Here is a 23,233-nt window from a genome sequence, read left to right as displayed (position 1 = left end):
GGCGGGGCTTGGGCCAGCCAGACGCCGTGCCGGGGCGGGGTCTTCCCGCATATCCAGCAGGCGGCGGGCCAGTGGGCGGGGCCGAGGAGGGGAGCCAGGGCGGGAGGGGCGCTCCCCCACCCCCGGAACGGAATCCTCGGGGAGCAGAGCAGGCTCGCGCGCGTGCATCCCGCACCATCCCTCGGCCCCCGGCCCCCGGCCCCGGCCCGCGTCATACCGAGCTGCCGCCGTCGCCGCCACAGCAGCAGCACCAGCACTCAGGGATCCTTGCCCAGCCGGGGCCGTGGGAAGCTGGGGCGCCCCGGCCCTGGATGTCCCGCAGCGCGGCGGCCAGCGTGAGAAGGGCGGGAGAGGGGGCTCGGGTGGGGGGCGGCGCCGCTGCTGATGTGGCGGAGGGTGGGAGGCGGCCGCAACGCCCGGATGGAGAGAGGATGCCAAGGCTGGTGATGGTGGTCCTGGGTGGGGGCTCCACGAACAGCGCCCCACCAAGCCAAGGCTTGGGAGACAGGGGTCTAGCTCAAAGCCATCACTTGCCAAGGCCCTAGAGATAGGGGTCGGGGACACAGATGTCCCCCTTAAAAAGCAAGGACAGGAGACAGATTTTCGGTACGGCTTCCCTAAGCAAGCTTTTGGGGATGGGTCTGGAACACAACCCCCAGATGAAGCCAAGGCCTCCAGGAGTCTGTTCCAGACCAGACGCCATCCTGACCCCTCCCTGCCTGAGGGGCGTCTCTGGACACAACAGCCCTCTAGGCAAGGTCTTGAGGATGGGGTCCCCCAGGCACAGTTTTCCCACCAAGTCAAGGCCTGGGGAGATTCCTGGCAGTCTATCCCCAGGCCCCACATCTCCCCTAATCCTTGGGCGGTGTCTCAGAAACAGCCCCTTCTCAAGACAAGGTCCCTGTGCCTGGGACTCCATTACCCCCTTCGCTAGCCTGAATAAAATAAGAGAAATTTCAGGCACTCTCTTCTGCCCCTAAGGGTTGGTTGAGGGTCCCAGGGCACGGGTCCTCTGGGCCCATCCCCTTTGTCCCTGGGGCTGCTCAGCTGTCTGGGAGCAGGCCCCACCCGAAGATAATGCTCTGCTTTCCTCTCCCAGTTCTGGCCCCCCTGGCTCTAGGATTCATGCTGAGGGCGGGGGCGGCCCCCCAGGGATCTGATGCAGCCCTGTCTGTCTGCTGTGTCTGAGGTGACGGTGGCTTTGTGTGTAGTACCTGGGGGAAACCAAGCATTGGGGAGGTGGCTAAGAGTATGACCCTGTGTCTGCGTGACTGGCTGTGTTTGTGTGTGTGTGTGTGTGTGTGTGCACACGCGCATGCTACAGCTGGTGACTATGAGGAATCCTGTGTTTGTATTCTGGTTGTGTCTGTGTGTGACCCTAGCATTTGTGTGACCATGTATGTGTGTGTGAGGGCTGTACAGAACCCTGTAGTTTTTAGTCTGTGTGCATGGTGTGTCTACAATTCCATCTTTTGTGACCCTGTGTTTGTGCGCGTTGGTCACTGGGTATGTGGCCGTGAGTGTTAAGTCTGGGGTTGGGCATGTGTGTGGTTGACTGAAGATGTGGGTGGAGTTATGACTGTGTGTAAGGGGAGTTGTGTCTATGACTCTGTCCATGTGCGACTCTCCCAATGATTGTGAACATTTGCAGTTGTGTCTGTGACTGATTTTATATGCGTGCCACACATGGATCTCTGTGGCACGCAATGTCCCTGCAACTCTGGGTGTGTGACTGCCATTGTATATGAAGTCAGTCACAATGTGACTAAGGTTGTGCAATGGCACTGTGACATGTATGTTTGTATGTCAGTGGTTGTGTGTTTATAGCTGTGTCCGTGTGTGTGACCAGGGTTGTATAAATGACTACGTCTATCTTTGTTGATAGCGATTGTGTGAATTAATAGTTTTGAATGTATGATTTGGGTTATGTACTTGACTTGGGGCCTAAAACCCTGACTATCCGTTAATATTGCATTATTTCATTGTGTCTGACTTGAGTTATAGGTGCGTCTGTGTGTGGTGGCACCAGGTAACAGTGCGCGTTTGTGTGTGTGGGGGGGTGTATATGACTGTGGCTTCTACATTTGTGTGTGACCTGCATGTCTCTGACCCTGTGTGGGTGACTATATGTACTTGTGTCTGTGTCATGGTCTGCGAGAGAGTGTCTATAGCTGTGTGGTGGGTATATGTGTCTATGTACATGCTGGACTGCTTGTGCTTGAGTGTGATTTGGCAACAGGGCGACTATCCCCTGACTGTGTACATGGCTCCATCAGGAATTGTGTCTTCTGTGTATATGCAGCTCTAAGTACCACATCTGGGTCACTGCATTTCTGAGCATACACCTGCGTGCTTGTGACGTGTGAAATGGAAATTGTGTGCTGATATCGCTGTGTGTGACATATGCGTCTGTCCATATGGGCCGTGATGGTATGTGGCCACTGATGTCTGTGTGATATGAGTGTATTTGCATGAAGAGAAACTGTGTGTTTGTCTGTGATGCTATGACATGGTAAAGCTGGGTATGGGATATTGGGTGACCATGTTGTGACTGTGCCGTATGGCTGGGTAATGTGGACACTGATGCTGTGTGACTTCACATTCATGACCACTTCTAAAATGTGCATAGTTGTGACTCTGAAGCACCAGCTGCCGGGCTGTGTCTAAGTGTGGCCATCCTTAGAGATAGTTGTCTTTGAGTGGTTGCATGCCTGTTTCTCTACGATGCCTGGGCCATGGCCACCAGCGTCTGTGTGTGTGGTTGGGGATGGAGGACCGTGCATATAAGTTAGCTGATACTGTGAGCAAGTGTGTGCCACTACGACTGAGTATGGGTGACTGTGTGACAGTGTGTGACCCAAAAAGTGTGTTGGTGTGACTGATGCAAGGAGTTGAGTGTCCATGTGCAGCTGTGTGCCTGTAGATGATTAAACACATGTGGTGTGACTGGGTGTGGCTGAGTGACCAAATGTATGTGTGTCTGCACGCATCCATAACCAGATGTCAACACACGACAGTGGAGCTAGGTGTGACTGTGCACTATGATTGTGTCTGTGTGACTGGGTGTGATTCTATGTGGGCGGGTCCGTGACTGTGACGTATCTTGGGTGGCCGCCTGAGGAAATATAACTGTCACTAGGTGTGGCTGTGCATGTGCCACTCTGGTGAGTATGCCTCGGCCTAGCTCTTTGTATGTGGCTGAGAAGACAGAAGTGACCAAATATCAGTAGCTGATGTGACCAGGTGTTTGTGGCAGCACCTAGGCAGGCTGGGACAAATGTGGACAGATGTCTGTAGTGGAGACTGTGTGTATCTGTGAACATGGAAATGTGGCCAGATGTTCATAGTGGCCGTGACTGTGTAGGTGTGTCTGTATGACCTGATGTGTGTAGCTGGGGTTGTGTCTGTGTGTAACTAAAGGCACAGAGCTGTGACTAGATGATAGGGACAACTATAAATGTGTGTTGCATGGATACATGTGACAGTGTGTGTGTATTCCTGGACATGTGTGTAGAGGGCAAGGCCACTCCCTCCTCACCCCATCCCTGTGGTACTAAGGGCCTCCTGAGGCTAGGATATCCCCCAACAAATGCCCCAAAATGCACCTACTCATTCCTGGGTCCTTGCTCAACTCCCTCATAACAGTTGCTATGACAACCAGGCTCTTCTCGGAGCCTAAGATGGAGGGGGTTTGGCTAATGTCCAAAGCAGGGGTAAGGTAGGGGACCAAGCCCCATCCCAAGCCAGCCTCTCACCTTTTCCTCTATCCCTTGGACAGGGCAGACCCAGGAGGCCTGAGCAGCATTTGCCCCCAGCCCCCTGCGGGGCCCTGGGGCCCCCCGAAACCTCCAGGACGGAGCCAGGTGATGACCAGCTGGGGACAGAGTGTGGGCTGAGTGGGTGGGTGCCTGCCATGCATTACTAGAGAAACTGTCTCTATAGCCACAGAGGCCTAATCACACCGATGAGTGGACACCCTCAGACCTCTCAAACCTCTTCTCTGCACACTCAATAACCATCCAAGCCTGACTTGTGCACAGACACACACATCTAGACTATGTCACTCACACGCTGGGATATTAAGACACCCACAGACCTTCCCATAGGTGGAGGTCACACAAACACAGACACATTCCCAGATGACACCCAGACTCCTTGGCACAGGCCAGATACTGACTCTTAGATACACCCTCTCAAGGGGTGAACCCTTGCACACAGTCTCCCAGACAACATACACAAACCCACACTTACAGACAACAGCCTCACCTTCACAAGCAGACACAACCTCATAGACAGCACTTCTGCCCACAGGCATTCTTACAAATAATACACGGCACTCTCATAGACAGCAGCCATGTTCTTGCAGAGTCACATCCGCAAAAATAACACCCACGAACACACAACAACCTCACGTTCTCATGCTCCCTCATAGATGCAGGGGTCCATACTGACACGCTCTCAGAAAAATGCTCATGGACCCAACTCTGTGACAACCACCGCACGCTCTGACACAGACACACCCTAACAAACAACAGCTGTACTCTTGGACATAGACATGGTCTCTTGGGTAACTCACAGCCACACACTGTCATAGGCAACAGTCATCAAAGACAACAGTGACACTCACACAGACACACAGCTTCAAAAACAACAGCTTCCTGCTCAGAGACACATCTTCACAGGCAGCATTCCCTGACACACACTCACAACCACTCTCACACACAGACAACATTCAGCAACACCCTTCATGGACCTACACTCACAGACAACAACCACAGTCTTGGACACAGACCCCCACTCTCATAAACAACCATTCTCAGGTCTTCATCCTTCCATACAGCCTTCAGAAACATCATGCTCACACACAGTAGTTGTATCCTTGTCTCTAGACACCGTTCAGGACCACACCAGCTGTACACACAAATCCCCATCTGCTGTTGATGCTCTGTCCTGGGTGTCCCCTTACTCTCCTCGTAGGACTGTCTGTATGGCTTATGAGTCAGTGAAGAGTGTTTTAGTCGGTGAAGACTGCTTAGTGGCTGACCACCACCTCCACTTGCACCCCTACTATGACGGTCACAGGTGCTCACTGTCCCCAAGGACCCCTACCTTAGACGCAGTCGTCAGAGGGGCAGTATCCTAGAGCCACAGAGACAAGCCCCCCTACTCTACACCTTGTGTTCCGGGCTCTGGACCTCAATCCTTGGACCTTCTGCATCCCCCCACAATGGGCCCTGGCCCCCCACGCCTCCCACGCCTGACTCATGCAAATCCCACTTCCTGTGTTCTGTGACCATCCTACCTCCTAACCTCCTATCCCTAAAACTCCTGACTTCATGACCCTTGGCCCCTATGCCCTCTAACCCCCATGCCTCCCAGTGCCTTGACTTCCCATTACTTCACTCCCCAATCTCAGACCCTAATGCTGTGACCTCTATCCCAGACCTCCCTGCCCTTTAGCCTCGTGTCTTCTAAATCCTCACACTGACTCTCACACTCCCTTGCTATGTCACCCCCTTTCCCCATGTCCTCTGACCGCTGGTGATCCAAGTTCCCTGCATGTCATGTCCTCTGACCCAGTGGCTCCCCAACCCTGTAACCCTTTTCCCTTGTTTTCTGGCTTCATGCCCCCGAGCACTGTGTCTGTCCCCCTTGAGTCCTGTGCTTCTGATCCGCGCCCCTGACCAGCTCCTCGACCTGTGTCACCAGACGGGGCGGGCACCATGAACAAGTTACGGCAGAGCCTGCGGCGGCGGAAGCCAGCCTACGTGCCTGAGGCTTCGCGCCCGCACCAATGGCAGGCAGATGAGGACGCGGTGCGCAAGGGCACGTGCAGCTTCCCGGTCAGGGTGAGTGGGCGGGGTGTGGGGGGGGGCGCAGGCGGGGGCTGTGCGCATGCTGGGGGCGGGCCCAGGGCACTGGTGGCCGAGGCCCTGTCCTGTGTGTCAGGGACATCGTATCCTCAAAGAGTTGTGAAACCTGCCCTGGCGGGAGGCTTGAGTCCTTCAGACTTGGGGTTAAAAACCAATACATTTTCTTGTACCAGGAGAACACTCCCTGGGGGACGTCCTGCCAGGGTCAGCCCGTTTTGTGGGAGCTCACAATTTCGAAAGGACACTGGAAGGTCATCAAAATTTTGTAGCGTTTGCAAAGCCCTCTAGTGTTTAGTGCTACCCTTTTATAACGGGGACAGCAGGGTTTGGGTACAAGTCCCAATTCGGTCCCTTACCCCATAAGCAGACTTTGAGTGCGAGGGGCCTGTTAAGAGGTGTGGGACATGCTGGTGGGAGGGAGGGAGGGAGAGAGGGAAGGCAGCCAATTAAGGGTGTGTTACTAAAATGCACCTGAGCAACGTACGTGGGCACCTGAGCTTAATGCCAGTGGGGACTCTGGAAAATAGAGCCACCCACCCATGGAGGGGGGAAACTGGGGCGAGTGTACCCCAACTCCCATGAGTCATTGCGTGGGGCCGGTCCTCGGGCAGAGAGATGCAGATGCTGGCACTCCAAAGGACAATAGTGACAGGTTAAGGCCCAGGGCCTGACAGAGGATGATAATCACTACTCACCAGGCTTCTGTTTTCTCATCAGTATAACTGAAATGGCAGTGGGGGACCCACCTCATAAAACTGAGGTGCAGAGTAAGTGAGATAATAGGTATGATGTCCTTAGGACACTGCATGATTTATCACAGCTGATCAGGGAGCACTAGGAGTTATTGATTGCTCTGCTTATTTCATGCGCTCCCGCTCTCTCCCTCCCCAGTACCTGGGCCACGTGGAGGTGGAGGAGTCCCGGGGGATGCACGTGTGTGAGGATGCGGTGAAGAAGCTCAAGGCGGTGAGTGAGTGGCGGGCGCAGGGAGTGGGTGATTCAGACCTGAGAAGGCAGCCCTGACCACACATTCTGCCCTCCACCCCACCTCAGATGGGCCGGAAGTCTGTGAAGTCTGTCCTGTGGGTGTCAGCCGATGGGCTCCGAGTGGTGGATGACAAGACCAAGGTAGGAGGCCTGTTGGGTGGGAGTGGGCAGCAGTGGACCCCAATCCTCACCTTGCTCAAATAGGGCCAAGGACGCTTTCCCACCCGTCCCTAGGATGCCCCTCCCTCAGGGAGCTTCTAGACTACGCCATGTGCTCCTGCGCTTGTCACAGTCATAACTCAGGAGTGAGTCCTGCTTTTTTTTGTGGGCTGGCGTGGAGTGTGGGTAAGAGCACAGACTGTGGAGCAGCCGCTTCAGCTCGGATTCCGGCTCACCCACCTACCAGCCTCAATTACGTCATCCGTAAAATGAGGATGATAAAGGACCTACCATTACCTAAGAAATTATGTGCAAATAGTTAACCTGGTACAGTATAAAAGTTCAGATCGATGAATGTTCGTTGTTATGCATTTATTGTCAGCCAGCCAGACAGGAGTACCCTGGGGCCAGGATCAGGTTATCTGTTAGCTCACTATGGAGTTCCCTGCCTCCAACCCAGAGACTGCCAGAGGAGGCAGCCCGCACTCCAGTGTTAGCTTAATGCTGAACAGGATTGACACCTTTGCACAGGCAGCTCCCTCAGCCTGAAATACTGTTCCCTGCCTTTTACCTACAGAAAGCTTTGCCTGACTTCCTCCCAAGTTGAGTCAGGCACTTCCTCTTGACTCCTGCAGGCCTCCGTGCCTACCCCATCCCAGCTCTGACCCCTCCGCGCCTCCCCCATCCTAGCCCTGACCTTTCTGCCTGTGCCCTCCTCATTACCATCTGGCTGTGACTCTGGGCCCCCTCCTGATGATGAGTGATTCCTGCACTAAACTGGGGGGTCCCATGCCAGCAGGGCCTACAGCTGTTTCAGTGACTGCTGGGTGCCCACCCCAATCAGGATGGAATATAGAGCAGACACTAAAGGAATGCTGAGTGAACACATGAAAGACAGTTCGCGTTCCTCTCCTGGCCTCCTCGGCCCCTCCCAGGACCTGCTGGTAGACCAGACCATTGAAAAGGTATCCTTTTGTGCTCCTGACCGCAACCTGGACAAGGCTTTCTCTTACATCTGCCGTGACGGGACCACCCGCCGCTGGATTTGCCACTGCTTCCTGGCACTCAAGGACTCTGTGAGTACTGCCAAAGCCCGAAGCCCGCTGACTCTTATGTCCTGTTCCTGGCCTTCCAGCCCCAGTCCCGGCTGACCAGGCCAGAGTCAGGCAAGCCACTCACCTCTCCTCCCTAGGCCTCGTGTCCTGATCTGGACACAGTTAAGGGCTGTGCTCTCAGCTACTAACTGAGAGGGCCACTGTGAGACTCGAGTGAGTTGATACAAAGGATTTAGAACAAGGCTTGGCACATAGGAAGCACTCAGGCTGTCACCCTCCTCGTTATCAGTAGTTCTTCATGTTTCTCTAACTTTTTGCGTTTAGGATCACCTACTTAGTCATGTGCACTCCATGTCCAGCTCCATGAATTTTTACATCTGTGTAAACCTTGACCCCTGCAGACTGCCTCAGACCTTTCTCAGTCAGTAACCCCCACCCCAGCTTTTAGCCTTGACTCATTGTGCCTGTGCTTCTTTATATTTTGGAGGATAAAGTTCCTCTGAGAAATGGATGAAAGCCACAAATGGACTGTTTTCTCGGAAGCATTCTCACAGTTAGGATTCTGCAGCTTGTGACAGATACCCATGATTTCGGTGAGGGAGACATTTGCTTCTGTTTCACACGAAAGACGTCCAGAGGCAGGCAGGACAGCATTGGTGTGGCTCCTCTCCACTCCTCAGGGGTCATGGCTCCTTTTAACCTCATTGCTGTAACGAAGTAAGGCTTCCATTCTCTGGTCCAAGATGGATGCGCACGCTCCAGCCTTCACATCTCCATTCCAACCACAGAAAAGAGGGAGGCATGAAGAGGGGCATGTCCCCTCCATTTTGGGAGCTGTGTATCATTTCTAATTACATCCCATTGGTCAAAACCTAGTCACATGGACATCCCTACCTTGAAAGGATGGAAAATAGAGTCTTTATTCTGCTCTGTCCCCTGGACCCTGACTTCAGACCCTACACAGTTGAATGGGAAGCCGCAGTCTCAGCCCTCTATGTTAGCCTAAATCCAAAATAAAATTAATGGAAGGATATGAGGACTCTCCCAAAATCGAAGGGTCGTCAGAGCATTAAACATCAGAAAGGGTAGAGAGCATGGCAGCCTGAAGATACTGTGCCAGGGGCCAGTTCCTTTAGGACACCGCTTCAACACGAGCTCCGCTCTCAATGCTCTGGGTTCAAATCCTGATGAGAGGGCATGGGATTGGCCTGGCTTGGGTCAGTGTCTTCCCCTCAGCCAGGGGAGGGTGGAGCACCCAGATTGACTTATCCAGTGTTGAAAAGAAGTTCCCCAGTGAGAATTTGGGGTCAAAAGCAGGGGTATAGTGGGTACTGGGCAAGTAAAAAACACCTGTTCCTTGCAGACTCTGATGGTCTCCACTCAAGGATTCCTTCCTAGTTCAGAAATCCCTACTCCAAAGAATCTTAGCCCCCCAAACAAGTCAATACCCCCACTTCCTCACTGACATAATTTCACACCTGAAACCAAGGGCGGAAAACAAATTTGAGGGTGTCAGTGTTGATGAGTCAGTATTGACTGGTGCCTGCTAGGGGCTGGTGTGGAGATATTTGAAGCCCAGAGCACACAGCAGCTGCTGTTTCCGGAGCATAGCGTAGTCATTGTATCAGTTACCTGTTGCTGCATAACAAATGGCTCCAAAATTTGGTGGCTTAAAATTCCAATCACTTATTATCTCTCATGGTTTCTGTAGGTCAGGAATTTGGGAAAGGCTCGCTGGGTGGGTCTGGCTGCTGGTCTCGCATGCTATGGCAGTCAGCTGGTGTCCAGAGCTGTAGGACCACGAGATTGGCTGGAGACCTCTCTCCATGTTGTCTCAGGACCTCTTCCCAGGGTCTCCAGCATGAGGGCTTCAGGAAAGCTGGCCTCTTACATGGTGGCGCATTGAGGAGAAAGGAGAGAGTGAGAGAGAGAGGGAGGGAGAAAGGGAAGGAGGGAGGGAGGGAGAAGTATGTTTTCAGGCTCAGGAAAGAACATAGACTCCACCTCTGATGGGGGAGTGACAGAATTCTAGAAGAGCATGTGGGGCCAGAAATTTGTTGCAACTGTTTTTGGAAAACACACTGCCACAAGGTTGGTGTGGATTCAATGTCCAACCACCTGGTTGTGGCATCTTAGGCACAAGTGACTTCCCACCCAGACTCGGTTTCCTCTTCTGTAACATGGGGGTCATAGCAGGGTCTGCTCATGGGTTTATGGGGGAAGCATTCATTATGGTCACACACATAAAGTTCTAAACAGAGTCTGGAATAAGTGGCCAGTAACTAGGAACAGTTGCTATTATCTGAAAAGGATCTGAGGACAAGAATCAAAGCAAGAGGAGGGCAGAGAGAGATCCTGTGGGTAGAGCGTGACCTTGGCTGAGTTCCCTCCTGCATCTGAGCTTCGAGTTATAAGCATTAAGCAGTGGAATTCCCAGGATTCCCCAAGTTCAATCTTTTATTTGAGGTGAAATCTACAGAAAACTAATCATTTAAAATCGTACAAGTCAATGGCATTTAGTACATTCACAATATTGTTTAACCATCACCTCTATCTAGTTCTAAATATTTTCATCACTCCTAAATGAGACCTCATACCCACCCAGGAAGCAGTCACTCCCCATCCCCTCCACACACACTCCAAGCCCCTGGCGACCACTAATCTGCTTTCTGTCTCTGTGGCTTTACCTAATCCGGATATTTCATACATATTGAATCACACAGGAGGTGGTCTTTTCTGCCTGGCTTCTTTCATTTAGCATTATGTTTTGAAAGTTCATCATGTTGTAGCATGTATCAGCGCTTCTTTTTATGGCTGAAAACTATTCCATTATATAGATAGGCCGTATTTTGTTTATCCATTGATGAACATTTGAGTTTTTCCCACCTTTTGGCTCCTGTCAATAGTGCTACTATGGACGTTTGTGTTCAAGTATCTGTTCGAATACCTCTTTTCAGTTCTTTTGGGTATATATGTCAGAGTGGAATTGCTGGGTCATAGAGTAAATCTATATTCAACTGTTTAAAGAATTGACAAATTGTTTTCCATAGCAGCTGCACTATTTTACATTCCCAGTAACGAAGTACAAGTGTTCCAATTTCTCCACATCCTTATCTACACTTACTAGTTTCTATTATTTTAGTTATAGCCATCCTATGTATGAAGTGGTATCTCATTGCGGTTTCGATTTGTATTTACCTAATGACTGATGATGTTGAGCATCTTTCCATGTGTTTATTGGCCATTTATCTTCTTTGGAGACATATTCATTCAAATCCTTTACCCATTTTTTAAATAGGGTTGTCTTTTTGTTGTTAAGTTGGAAGAGTTCTTTATGTACTCTGGTTATTAGACTCTTATCAGATATGTGATTTGCAAAACTTTCCCCATTCTGTTGGTTGTTTTTTCACTTTCTTGATAGTGTCCTTTGATGAACAAATGTTTTTAATTTCGATGAAGTTCAATTTTTTTTTCTTTTTGTGGTTCTTGCTTTCGATGTCATATCCAAGAATTGACGTTTTGTTTATAAAACTCCATGTTTTATTCTAAGCTTTATAGTGTTAGCTCTGACATTTAGGTCTTTGACCCATTTTAAGCTAATCTTTGTAAGTGGTATGAGGTAGGGATCCAACTTCATTTTTTGCCATGTGGATATCCAGTTGTCCCAGCACCATATGTTAAAGAGACTATTGTTTCTCCAATCAGATAGTCTTGGCGCCCATATTGAAAATGATTGACTGTAGATGTGTGGATATATATCTGGGCTCTCTCTGTTCATTTCATTGGTCCATATGTCTCTTCTTATGCCAATACCATACTGTTTTAATTAGTGTAGATTTGGAGTAAGTTTTCAAATTGAAAAGTGTTTTATTTTGTTCTTTCTCAAAATTGTTTTGGGTATTCTGGGTTCTTTGCAATTCCATATGACTTTTAGGATCAGCATTTCCATTTCTGTAAGAGTCCATTGGGATTTTGATAGAGATTGCATTAAATATGTCGGTCATTTTGGGAAATATGACCATCTTAGCAAGATTAAGTCTTCCAATCCATGGACAGAGGATGTATTTCCATTTATTTGGGGCTTCTTTAATTTCTTTTGACAATGTTTTATAATTTTCAGCTTATCTGTCTTTTATTTCCTTGGTTATATTTATTCCTAATCGTTTTGTTTTTTAGAGTCTATTGTAAATGAAACTGTTGTCTTAATTTTACTTTTGGATTGTTTACTACTAGTGTATATAGATGTAGCTCATCTTTGTTGATCTTGTCCCCTGCAACTTTGTGTAATTCATTTATTAGCATTAACGGTTTGTGCATTTTTTAGGATTTTCTACGTAAAAGATCATGTCATCTGCAAATAGAAATAATTTTACTTCTCTCTTTCCAATTTGGGTGCCTTTTATTTCTTTTTCTTATCTGAATACGCTGGCTTCCGTTATAGTGTTGAAAAGAAATGATGAAAATGGGCATCCTTTTCTTGTTCCAGGTCTCAAAGGAAAGCTTTCATTCTTTCACCATTGAGTATGATGTTAGCTGTGACATTTTCATAAATGTCCTTTGTCAAATTGAGGAAGTTCCCATCTATTCCAAGTTTTTCGAGTTTTTTTTTTTTTTAATCATGAAAGGGCTTTGAATTTTGTGAAATGCTTTTTCTGCGTCAATTAAGATAATGTGTTTTTTTCCTTTGTCCTATTAACGTGAATTACTTTGATAGATTTTCATCTGGTGAACCAACCTTGCATTCCCAGGATAAATCTTACTTGATCATGGTGTATAATGTTATGTTGCTGAGTTCAGTTTGAGGATTTTTGTCCCCAAGTTTAACTTTAAGAGATGGCTGAGCATCTTGTTTAGGAAACAAGTCTGACAGATCTCATGGGAATCCCAACTCTGCCACTTGTTATCATGAGTGTGTTCACCGGGCCTATTTTTTCATTTTCAAAATGGGTTCATCTCCTGGCACCATTGTGAGGATTCCGTAAAAGGATGCAAGTTAGGGTTGAGCCCAGGACTAGACAGATTTATGCTGCCACATGTGATGTTTCCCTGTGCCTGGCTCTGTGCTGCATGCCTTGCATATATTAGTTCACCTAATTCTTGCAATAACCCTATGAGGTAGGTGCTGTATCGGCTCTTATTTTACAGGTGAGGCAGCCTGGGCACTGAGAGGTGAAGTGATTTTCTTGAGAACACATAGCTGGGAAGTGGGAAGCCAGTATCAATCCCAGGCTGTCTGGCCTTGGAACTTCTCAAGTAGGCTCTCAGCAAACAGACATTATTCCTGACATTTTATCAAAAAATATTCCAAGCTTGCAGTGAGGTTGAAAGACTTATACAGTAACGAGTCACCTGTACACATTTTGCCCAGATCCTGCCTTTCACATTGGTTTGTGCTCACTTTATCATTTATCTGTCCATCTCATTTTTGAGGCATTTCACAGTTGCAGGTACCAGAATACTTTCCCCATACACTTCAGCATGCAAGGATAATTCATACTTTTCTTTGGGGAAAAAAACACATGATGTCCACAGACCTTAGGTATACTTCCAATGAGTTTTGACAGCTGCCTACACCTGTGTAAGCCAAACCCCTGTCAAGCTCTGGAACATGACCACCGCCTGTCTGCTCCCTCCTGCCTCTTCCCGGTCAGACCCCGCCCCTACTCCCTAAGAAAGAGCCACTGTTCTGCCTTTTTTCACCATAGATTAGTTTTGCCTACTTTAGAACGTCATGCAAATGGAGGCATACAACATTGCACTTTTTTTCATTCTCATTCTCCCACCCACACCCTTTGGCAACCATCAGCTTGTTCTCTATCTATGGGTCTGTTTCTGTTCTCTTTGTTCCTTTCTTTTATTATTTTTTTTTTTAGGTGCCACGTATAAGGGAAGTCATATGGTATTTGTCTTTCTCTGTCTGACTTACTTCACTTAGCATAATACCCTCTAGGTCCATCCATGTTGTTGCAGATGGCATTCTTTATTATGGCTATGTAATATTCCATTTGTCTGTTGATGAACATCTAGGTTGCTATTTACTAGTACAGCTGCAATGAACATAGGAGTGAATATGTCTTTTCGAATTAGTGTTTTTGTTTTCTTTGGATAAATACCCAGAAGTGAAATTGCTGAGTCAGATGGCACTTCTAGTTGTCATTTTTTGAGGACTCTGCATAGTATTGTACTCTTGTTTCTGCCTTTTTTCTCTTGAGCTGTTGTTCATAGCCCGCATGGTGCAAATGTACACTGAGGCCCAGAAAGGCAAAGGGACTCATCTGGAGTCACTCAGCATGGAGTTGCTGGAACCCAGGGCTCCTAGCATCCAGTTGGTAGGACACAGTGTCTCTAACCCCGCCCCTCCTCCATCCTCTTCCCACAGGGCGAGAGGCTGAGCCACGCCGTGGGCTGTGCTTTTGCAGCCTGCCTCGAGAGGAAGCAGCGGCGGGAGAAGGAATGTGGGGTCACGGCTGCTTTTGACGCCAGCCGCACGAGCTTTTCTCGTGAGGGTTCCTTCCGCCTTTCTGGGGGCGGGCGACCTGCTGAGCGAGAGGCCCCGGACAAAAAGAAAGGTGGGTGCTGCCCAGAGGGCAGGGCTGGGCACAGAGTGGGTCCAGGTGGGCCGGGGTGGGAGGCGGTTTGCAGGGAGAGCTGCGGAGGCACAGAGACTCTATAGTTTACAAAGCGGAGCACCCACCACAAAATCTGGTTACCGTTTATAAAGCTCACTTCAGTTTGAGGAGTTCTGTGAGCAGTATTCTTGAGGCCACAAATCCCCAGCAAAGCTCACAAAGTGCTTTATTACCTGCCAGTTCAGGGAGTTTCCAGGCTTTTCAAACCAGGTATCAAGACCTGTTAATGGGTTGTGAAGTCAGTTTGCTGGATTGTGGCTGCCATTTGAAAAAATGAAATAGAAAAAAATTGAAAATGTCAGAGTAATCGAATATAATAAGGGTAGGTATAGTTTAATGATACTTTTGTTTCAGTACATATATTTGCATGCAGGTATGTATGTTTGTATATGTCTTTGTGGAACCATGTGAAATGTGTTTCTTTCTCAGGGTTGCCAGTAAAAAGTTTGAAAAATATCCGATAAACTCCTAACATTCTAGGTAAATGGAAAATACTTTTTAAGTTCTAAAACAGTAGTTTTTAAAATATGAGTTTATTATGTACCCAGTCACAATGTGATTTTTTTTCCCTGTGGATTCTAGTTTTTAAAATTTTGGAAAACACTGCTTAGAAATAACAAAGTATTTATCATTGGGAACTGTTCCAGATTAAAGGACACTAAACAGACTTGACAAATATTAATAAATGCAATGTGTTGTCCTGAATTGGATCCTGGATTGTGTGTGTGTGTGTGTGTGTGTGTGTGTGTGTGTAAAAGAGCATCTATAACAGACATGAGTGGATGATGAAGAAAATTGGAATATGGACTATAGACCGGCTAATACTATTTATTATACCCACGTTAAATTTCCCAAGTGAGAAATTGTACTATTCTTTTGTAAGAGACTGTCCTTATTCTTAGGAGGTACATACTGAAGGTTTTGGGGTTGAATAACTTACTCTTACTTGGTACAACTTACTCTTAAATGGTTCAGAAGAAAATTAGGGAAGAAGGGAAAGATCTGGTAACACATTATCATGGGGATCCATAGGATAAGAGAACCTACCCACTTATTGTTCAATTATTGCATCCGTTCTGTACATTTAAAATATTTCTAACTAAAAAGTTAGGAAACCAGAGCTTTTTATCAACTCCTAGAATATTAGAGTTTCTGAAGTATATTTTTATTTGTAAATTACATGATCGTTTACATGCCTCTTTATAAATTTACACAGTTCTTCACGGCTTACAGTCTTTTACCGTTTACATCATCTGTTAGAATCTGCAAAGAATTTTATCATCAGCAAAGCAGATTACAAAGTGAAGTTCACAGAGGGCCTGGTAGAGCACGTGCTGTTTTATTGTTTACAAAGAACGCCCTGAGTACACAGCCCTTCACAGTTTAGAAGTATTTCTTTATATAGCAGATGAAAATTCACAGAGACTGTCGTCATCTGCTTTAGAATTTGCAAAGGGTTTTGCTCTTTCCAAAGGGTATAGTTTCCAGTTATTTTTGCATCGTAGAAAGCACAGCACAGCTTGCTGTGAAAGCACAGCTTGCACAGCAAGGTGAGGGTTTATGAAGTGCGTGACGATTTGCAGAGCCTGTCACCCAGTGTTTTGCTGATGGTGCACTGATTCAGTCTCAAGGCGCTGCTTTGTACACAGAGCTGTTTCCAGCTTAGGAGCGGAGCGGAGCACTTTCCGCCAAGGCCTTGACCAAGCTTTTGTTGGATTCCAAAGCATAGAACGTTCCCTGCCTCAGCTGACCCTCTCTGGAGGCCCCGGGGAGGCAGCAGAGGGGTGTTTATCCCAGGTTTACAGTCGGGAAACTGGAGCCCACAGAGGGGAGGGGACTTTCTGAGGTCACACAGTGAGGTGCGGGCAGAGGTGGTTTCCTGGTTCCAGCCTGTTCCAGGCTGGTCCCACTACCCTGGGCCAGGCCTGGGTGAGAGCTGCAGCACCTCCATCTCCCGGGAAGATGGGAGAAGAAACGCTGGGCACCCTTCCTGCCCTCTCTGGGCCTGAGTTTAATCTCACCAGCATTCAGGCTGCAGCTCGGGTGAGGCCCTGGCCGGAGGAGGGGGCGTGTTTGTGTACTGGCAGGGGTGAGGGGACCCTGCCATTGGAGAGCATACCTTATGCTGAGTGGGGAGACCAAGTGTCCTCTGGAGGATAGAAGACAGTTCCAGAGTGGAGGGAGCCCAGGCTGAGTGCCTGGAAAGATCTGGAAAGCTCCCCAGAGGAAGTGTGCCAAGTTGAGTCTAGAAGGATGGGTAGCAACTGGAGGAAGAGAGGAGGTACTTGAGGTGGGAAGAATGGTGGGAGGAAGAGAAACAGAGGAGCAGACAGGATGACAGAAGAAGACAGCCAGACATGGAGACCCCAGGCCAGAGGGAGAGACAGGTTAGGGCAGTTGTTCGGACTACTGACTCCAGAGTCAGCCCACCTCTCACTATCTGTGGCTTGGGCCAGCCACTTACCATGGCTGGGCCTTGGTTTCTACATCTGTAAAATGGGGATACTGGTAGTATTGGCCTCATTGGGTGATTGTGAGGATTGAATGAGTTAATAATTGTAAAGCACTTGGAACAAGGCCTGATACGTTGGCGACGTAAAAAGTAAGTATCCATTAAATTTTAAAACAAGACAGAAGGTCTCAAAAGGAAGAACAGCAGGAGCGGCAGAGGAGGACAGATGGGGGCAGAAAGCTTGGGACACAAAAGGTCAGGCTGGGAGACAATTCCCTAACGACCTCCTGGGGAAAGTAGTCTTGACTTGGGTGGGGACATTTTGGGGCCCTGACCGGCCTGTCTGGAGGACAGGACACTTCGGGTAAGGAAGGCAGCCTTGGGGAATGATCCTGGGGACCAGATGGGAGAGGCTCCCCGTGACAAGGTGAGGTATCTAACCACCTGTCTCTCTCATGTCTCAGCAGAGGCAGCGGCTGCCCCCACTGCGGCTCCTGGCCCTGCTCAGCCTGGGCACGTGTCCCCCACACCAGCCACCACATCCCCTGGCGAGAAGGGTGAGGCAGGAACCCCAGTGGCCGCAGGCACCAGCGCAGCTGCCATTCCCCGGCGCCACGCGCCCCTGGAGCAGCTGGTCCGCCAGGGCTCCTTCCGCGGGTTCCCGGCGCTCAGCCAAAAGAACTCGCCTTTCAAACGGCAGCTGAGCTTACGGCTGAATGAGCTGCCATCCACGCTGCAGCGCCGCACGGACTTCCAGGTGAAGGGCACAGGTAAGCCCTGGGTTCAGTGGGCAGGAACGTCGGGATTGGTAGCCCTGTCTGTGTGTGTACGCAAGAGATAGAGAAGAGGTGGTAGGTACCGTGATTGATTAGCACTGTCTGCCATGAGCAAGAGAGAGTAGAGGTAGTCAAAATCATGATTGATTAGCACTGTCTGCTGTGGACAAGGAATAGAAGATGGCCCATATCAGAATCCTTCAGCAAAGTCTTTCTTGGACAAGGAGAGGAGGGAGGAGGACAGCTGCACAGGCGCCATGATTTTTCTGGACCCTAAGACACCATAGGCTAATGCTCCCTTCAATCACTTGGCCAGTAGAGACATGAGATCTGGCCAGGTGAAGAATACAGGTAATCCTCGGGCTGAGAGAAAAGGAGAATTGTGATGGATTAGTAATGTCTGCCTAGGGCAAGGAGAATAGCCTGGTGGCTTACATCATCATCTTACAGCATCTGCCATGAACGAGGAAAAGTAGCCGGTGGCACACCATGTGATTAATTAGCAAGTTTGCCGTCGGCGAGGGGGAGAGAGAGAAAGCGAGCAGCAGGAGTATGTTTTTGCCCAAGGAGAGACTTACAGAATTTGTCCATAGGAAACATGAGCATGGGGGTCATGGGGTCAGGGAGCATAGTGTTGGATTTGTGATGTCGCTCATGGGCAAAGGACTGGGCAGAGGCAGCGCCCACCATCATTGATTAGAGGAATAAAGTGGTGCATCATTGATTAGCGATGTCTGCCATGGGCGGTGCTGGGGGAGAGGCAGCATAAATGTCCCGTTTCGCTTGGAGGTCAGATGGAGTTACAAGGACCAGTCCTCTCCTCCACTGTTTGACCAGTAGAGCCATGAGGTCTGGCCAGGTGAGGGGTGAGGTGAGCAAAGAGTTCAGTGGAATAAAGCATCATGTTTGATTACTAATGTCTGCCATGGGCCAGGGAAAAGAGAGAGGTGGCATATGTCATGACCTAGAGCAGCATCCGCCATGACGAAGGGAGTGGAGAGGTGGCACAGTACCATGTTTCGCAAGAGAGAGACAGGCAGGAGGGCTGCCTTTCCTCCCAGCTGTCAGTGAAGTCATGTGGTCTGGCCTGCTCTCCTGCTTCCATTCACCAAATCTGAGACACCTGCCCCTTCTGGCCTTGGGGACTGGTGTGAGAGGTGTCGCTCTATATCCAGGAGGCTGGGCTACTCCAGAAGGTCACTGCCGAACAGATGCCAATGCTTGTGGAGAATGATGCACACTCACTCCATGTCCTGCGGCATCATTTGACCATTGCACACCTCGGATTTGCTGTCCTCTTGCAGCCTGGAATTAAGCACACCCCCATGGCTGTCATGCATGCTCCCTGGGAGGTGGCAGGGCCGCCAGTCTTTATTTGGAAGACTTATACTCCTATAGCCAGTTGTACACTTGCTTGGATGTGACTTACCACACAAAATTTCACCGACTCACACTCATGTCACAGTCTGCCGCAGGTGTCACACACATGGCACAGTCACACACTTAGTCATGTACAGCCCAAAATTACACACACTTGGAAGTTGCACAATCGACTCTTACGGTTACACACACTTAGAAAGCACATATCCAGCCAGATCCAGAGATCACACACCCAGATTTACACACATTCACAAACCACACACTCGAGGTCATACACACTCGGAGGCACACTCATACATCACACAGGCGGATTGGCTCACACTTGACAATCACGATCAGGACACCACACACCTGGATTTCAGTCACACTCAGATGCCTCACCCTCAGCAGCTGCACACCCATTGGGACTAACACACGGTCGTTACAGAATTGACCTAGAAGCCACATACCCCGTCAGCCATGCGCCCCTGCGTCGCACCTGCCGACTCCTCCGGCCAGTTTCTTTCTCCTGTTCGCTGGAGGATCATGCACACTCCCTTGGAGACAGCCACTTGCTGAGATATCACAGGCACTTTTCGCACACCACACTTCGTGGTCCTCTGTTGTTTATTCAGATGGTGCCTTTGCTCATCCCCAGTGCTCACTAGGCTGCCACACCTGCTCAGTATCACCTGCATTTCTGCCCTCGAGATATATGTTGTAGGCCAGTCTGGGTGGGGAGGACAGGGCCTCACTTCGCCACCCAAAGCAGAACAAATGATCCTCAGCCAGTGAAATACTGTGTGGCCAACATCCATTCTGACTGGTCAGTGGTTGAACATAGTTTTAAATTAATAGATGTTGTTAAACATTTCAAATATTTCTTCTGGTTTGCAGCTACACACAGGTCCTCCTTGAGATCCTCTGTGATTTGGGTCTCTCTGACTATCAGCCATCCCAATTGCTGGGAAGATTTTCTGGGGTCAAGAGATCAGAGAAAGAGGCTGACAACTCCGTTATTACGTTAAGAGTTTATTCAGGGAACTTACATATGACGTGGCAAGATGAGGTGGATATCCTTCATGCCACGTGGCAGGCACTAGAAGGTTATATAGGACAGGGCAGGATGGAGGGAGGTACTGGATGTGACCCACCCCAGATAAAAGAAAAACACCGTACATGCCCGCCCTGGGGAAGGGCCCATTCCACGAACTAGCATGCCCAGGCCACAGGGGTCTGGGGCGGGGGTATCGATCAGACAGTCCCTGATTTACAAGAAGCAATCTGTTCTGCCCTGATGCAGCTCATGAGTGTGGCTGTGGTCACATCAGAGAATCATCTCTCCTCCACACCAGTGTCTCACGCTGCTTGTACCACTCAGATGTTACACGCACATGTGCACAGAGTTACCATTTTTGTCACCATGGCCGCTTAGTTACTCCGGAGCGGACCCACTTTGTGAGAGGGCTACCTTGAGGGCATAGGGGTCAAGAAAGGACAGGGCCTGGGCATGTTCACTGATACCCAATCTTCCCTAACTTCCTAGTGCCTGAGATGGAGCCCCCTGGCGCCGGTGACAGTGACGGCATCAATGCTCTGTGCACACAGATCAGCTCGTCGTTTGCCAGTGCCGGAGCCCCAGCACCGGGGCCACCGCCGGTGCCAGCAGGTAAGCCCAGCCCCCCTCCCAGGGCGGACGCCCTGCAGCGCCCCTCCCGTGTTCCTCTGCTCCCACTCAGGGTTGCCTCAGAGACTCAGGAAATCTCAGAGTCCCACGGGCTTAGAACTGTGGGTCAGCTGACAGCTGTGGGGTCGTCTAAAGCCGCGAGGCCATCTGAGACCCATGGGATCGATTTTAAACCTTAAAGTAATAAAACTTAGAAACCTCCAGCCTTAATCACAGGGAAATAGAACTTAGTAGATTTGGAACCATGAAACCTTGGAAGCGCACAGCTTTAGGAGAATGCTCTCTGAGAAACAGCGCCCTGGAGTCACCTGAGGGCTGGCGGCTTATCCTAGAACCTTAGAATCACAAACAATTTTAAAACTCTAGAATCTTAGAAAACACAAACTTAAAACCATCCAACTTTCTCAGTACAGTCTGAGAAAGATCCATGGAGCCTTAGAATCTTAGCCTCCTGTGCAGCACATTCTCAAAATATTAGAACCAAGGGTGATATTAAACATATTTATCAACAGGTGTGGCACTGACTCAGCAGAAGGGCAGCTGGCCTGGGCGATGGTCGGTCTTGCCTGTACTCCTCCATCTTGGGACCTTGGAATCCCAGAACTGTTTCTGAACTGTTTTGTTTTTTTTTTTTACAACCACGAAACTATCACATGGTCCGGGGTGGTTAAGCCACTTGCCAAGAGTCGGCGTAGCCAGTGAGGAGCAGAGCAGGATTCCAGGCAGCCTGGCTCGAGCCCGATCCCAGCCTAGGCCCCCGCCCTCACCTGCCCCTCTCCTTTCTCCAGGGACTTCTGCCTGGGGCGAGCCCTCCGTGGCCCCTGCAGCTGCCTTCCAGCCAGGGCACAAGCGGACCCCTTCAGAGGCTGAGCGGTGGCTCGAGGAGGTGTCCCAGGTGGCCAAAGCACAGCAGCAGCAGCAGCAGCAGCAGCAGCAGCAGCAGCAAGCGGCCTCGATGCCTGCCGTGCCCTCCGTGCCCCCGGCCCTGCAACCTTTCCCCGCCCCTGTGGGGCCCTTTGATGCTGCACCACCCCAGGTGGCCGTGTTCCTGCCACCCCCACACATGCAGCCCCCCTTTGTGCCCACCTACCCAGGCTTGAGCTACGTGCCCATGCCCCGTGTACCCGTGGTGGGCATCACACCTTCACAGATGGTGGCCAATGCCTTCTGCTCAGCTGCCCAGCTCCAGCCCCAGCCTGCCACCCTGCTTGGGAAAGCCGGGGCCTTCCCGCCCCCTGCCGTACCCACTGCCCCTGGGAGCCAGGTGCACCCACGCCCCAGTGGGGCACCCTGGCCTCCAGAGCCAGCACCCGCCCCAGCCCCTGAGCTGGACCCCTTTGAGGCCCAGTGGGCAGCGTTAGAAGGCAAACCAGCTGTGGAGAAGACGTCCAACCCCTTCTCCGGCGACTTGCAGAAAACCTTTGAGATTGAACTGTAGCCCGAGCTGCCCCATTGCCTCCAGGTGCCCCATGCCTGGGACTGGAGGCCCAACCTCTCCCCTCATCCTGGTCCCTGGGGCTGTGCCCCTTAACACCCCTCTGACCCTTTCTCTCAATCACCCCAACAAACACAGAACCGACATTGTAATGCCCAGGTTGCAACAGGATGGAATTCAGGGATGGACCCAGCCTGGCTAAGGGACCCGTTTCACTGCCAGTCTTAGACCGGTAATGACTCTTTGCCCCCACCCCAGACACTGGGGAATGGCCACAGTCCCACTGAGTGTCCTCGGCTCAAGCTACATTTCTCAGTTTCTGTTGTTGACCTTTCACCTTCCAGTGTTGGGTAGAATGGGGGAGGGAGGCCCACTTAGGGGCTCTACAGGGCCCCATACAGATGCCCACCCCAAGTCTGGTTGACCCCCCTCATACACAGCACAAGCAAAGGGCTTCCCTCTGCCCATCTGCTGCGTACACTGCCAATGCTGTGCTTGCCTCTGTCACCCCCTCCTCCCACTCGGAGGCCCACATCTTCCTTGGGCCAAGGTCTCACGGGGTCAGGGGCCAAGTTGAAGGCCCAAGAGGTGGGGTATGGGGAAGGGGAAGTTGATGCTCAGTTACCTCATGTTGGTGCCCGCTGGGGAGGGGTCCAGAGGAAGGGGAAAGGGTGCCTGGCGGGTACTTTTCTATCTTTTATTTCCAGATTTTTTTGTATCTAAACTTGCAGATTTGTATTATACAAGGACAGCCAATAAAGGAAGAATATAATGGTACCCCTCTGGAAAGTGAGATGTGTGTCCAGGGGGATGGTGTGGTT

The 23,233-nt window shown here is 50.1% G+C and overlaps 1 protein-coding gene across 2 annotated transcripts; it reads left to right on the top strand.

Annotated features, from left to right (window-relative positions):
• Positions 1-107: 107 nt before the first annotated feature.
• NUMBL (NUMB like endocytic adaptor protein) lies at positions 108-23,189 on the top strand. Of its 2 annotated transcripts, none has more exons than XM_016166838.2 (10): positions 108-335; positions 3,779-3,863; positions 5,710-5,849; positions 6,765-6,839; positions 6,927-7,001; positions 7,955-8,095; positions 14,454-14,643; positions 17,623-17,925; positions 20,837-20,959; positions 21,766-23,189. In XM_016166838.2, exons 1-10 carry the CDS (start codon positions 312-314, stop codon positions 22,413-22,415), a joined length of 1,806 nt encoding a protein of 601 aa, XP_016022324.2. In that variant the 5' UTR covers positions 108-311; the 3' UTR covers positions 22,416-23,189. The 2 variants fall into 2 exon arrangements, with proteins under 2 accessions (XP_016022324.2, XP_016022323.2); XM_016166837.2 differs by having other exon boundaries at positions 109-335; positions 17,620-17,925.
• The last annotated feature ends 44 nt before the right edge of the window (positions 23,190-23,233 follow it).

Source organism: Rousettus aegyptiacus, unplaced genomic scaffold (assembly GCF_014176215.1).
Source record: "Rousettus aegyptiacus isolate mRouAeg1 unplaced genomic scaffold, mRouAeg1.p scaffold_m13_p_14, whole genome shotgun sequence".
NCBI classification, from domain to species: domain Eukaryota; kingdom Metazoa; phylum Chordata; class Mammalia; order Chiroptera; family Pteropodidae; genus Rousettus; species Rousettus aegyptiacus.
The sequence above is the reverse complement of the archived record's forward strand: the minus strand, read 5'-3'. Positions and strand labels throughout refer to the sequence as shown.

Excerpts from the sequence above, each read along its gene's own strand:
- NUMBL (XM_016166837.2), top strand. The coding sequence starts at position 312 with ATGTCCCGCAGCGCGGCGGCCAGC. Across the intron at positions 336-3,778 it reads CCCGCAGCGCGGCGGCCAGC|GGCAGACCCAGGAGGCCTGA; the intron begins GTGAGAAGGGCG and ends TCCCTTGGACAG. Across the intron at positions 5,850-6,764 it reads CGTGCAGCTTCCCGGTCAGG|TACCTGGGCCACGTGGAGGT; the intron begins GTGAGTGGGCGG and ends CTCCCTCCCCAG.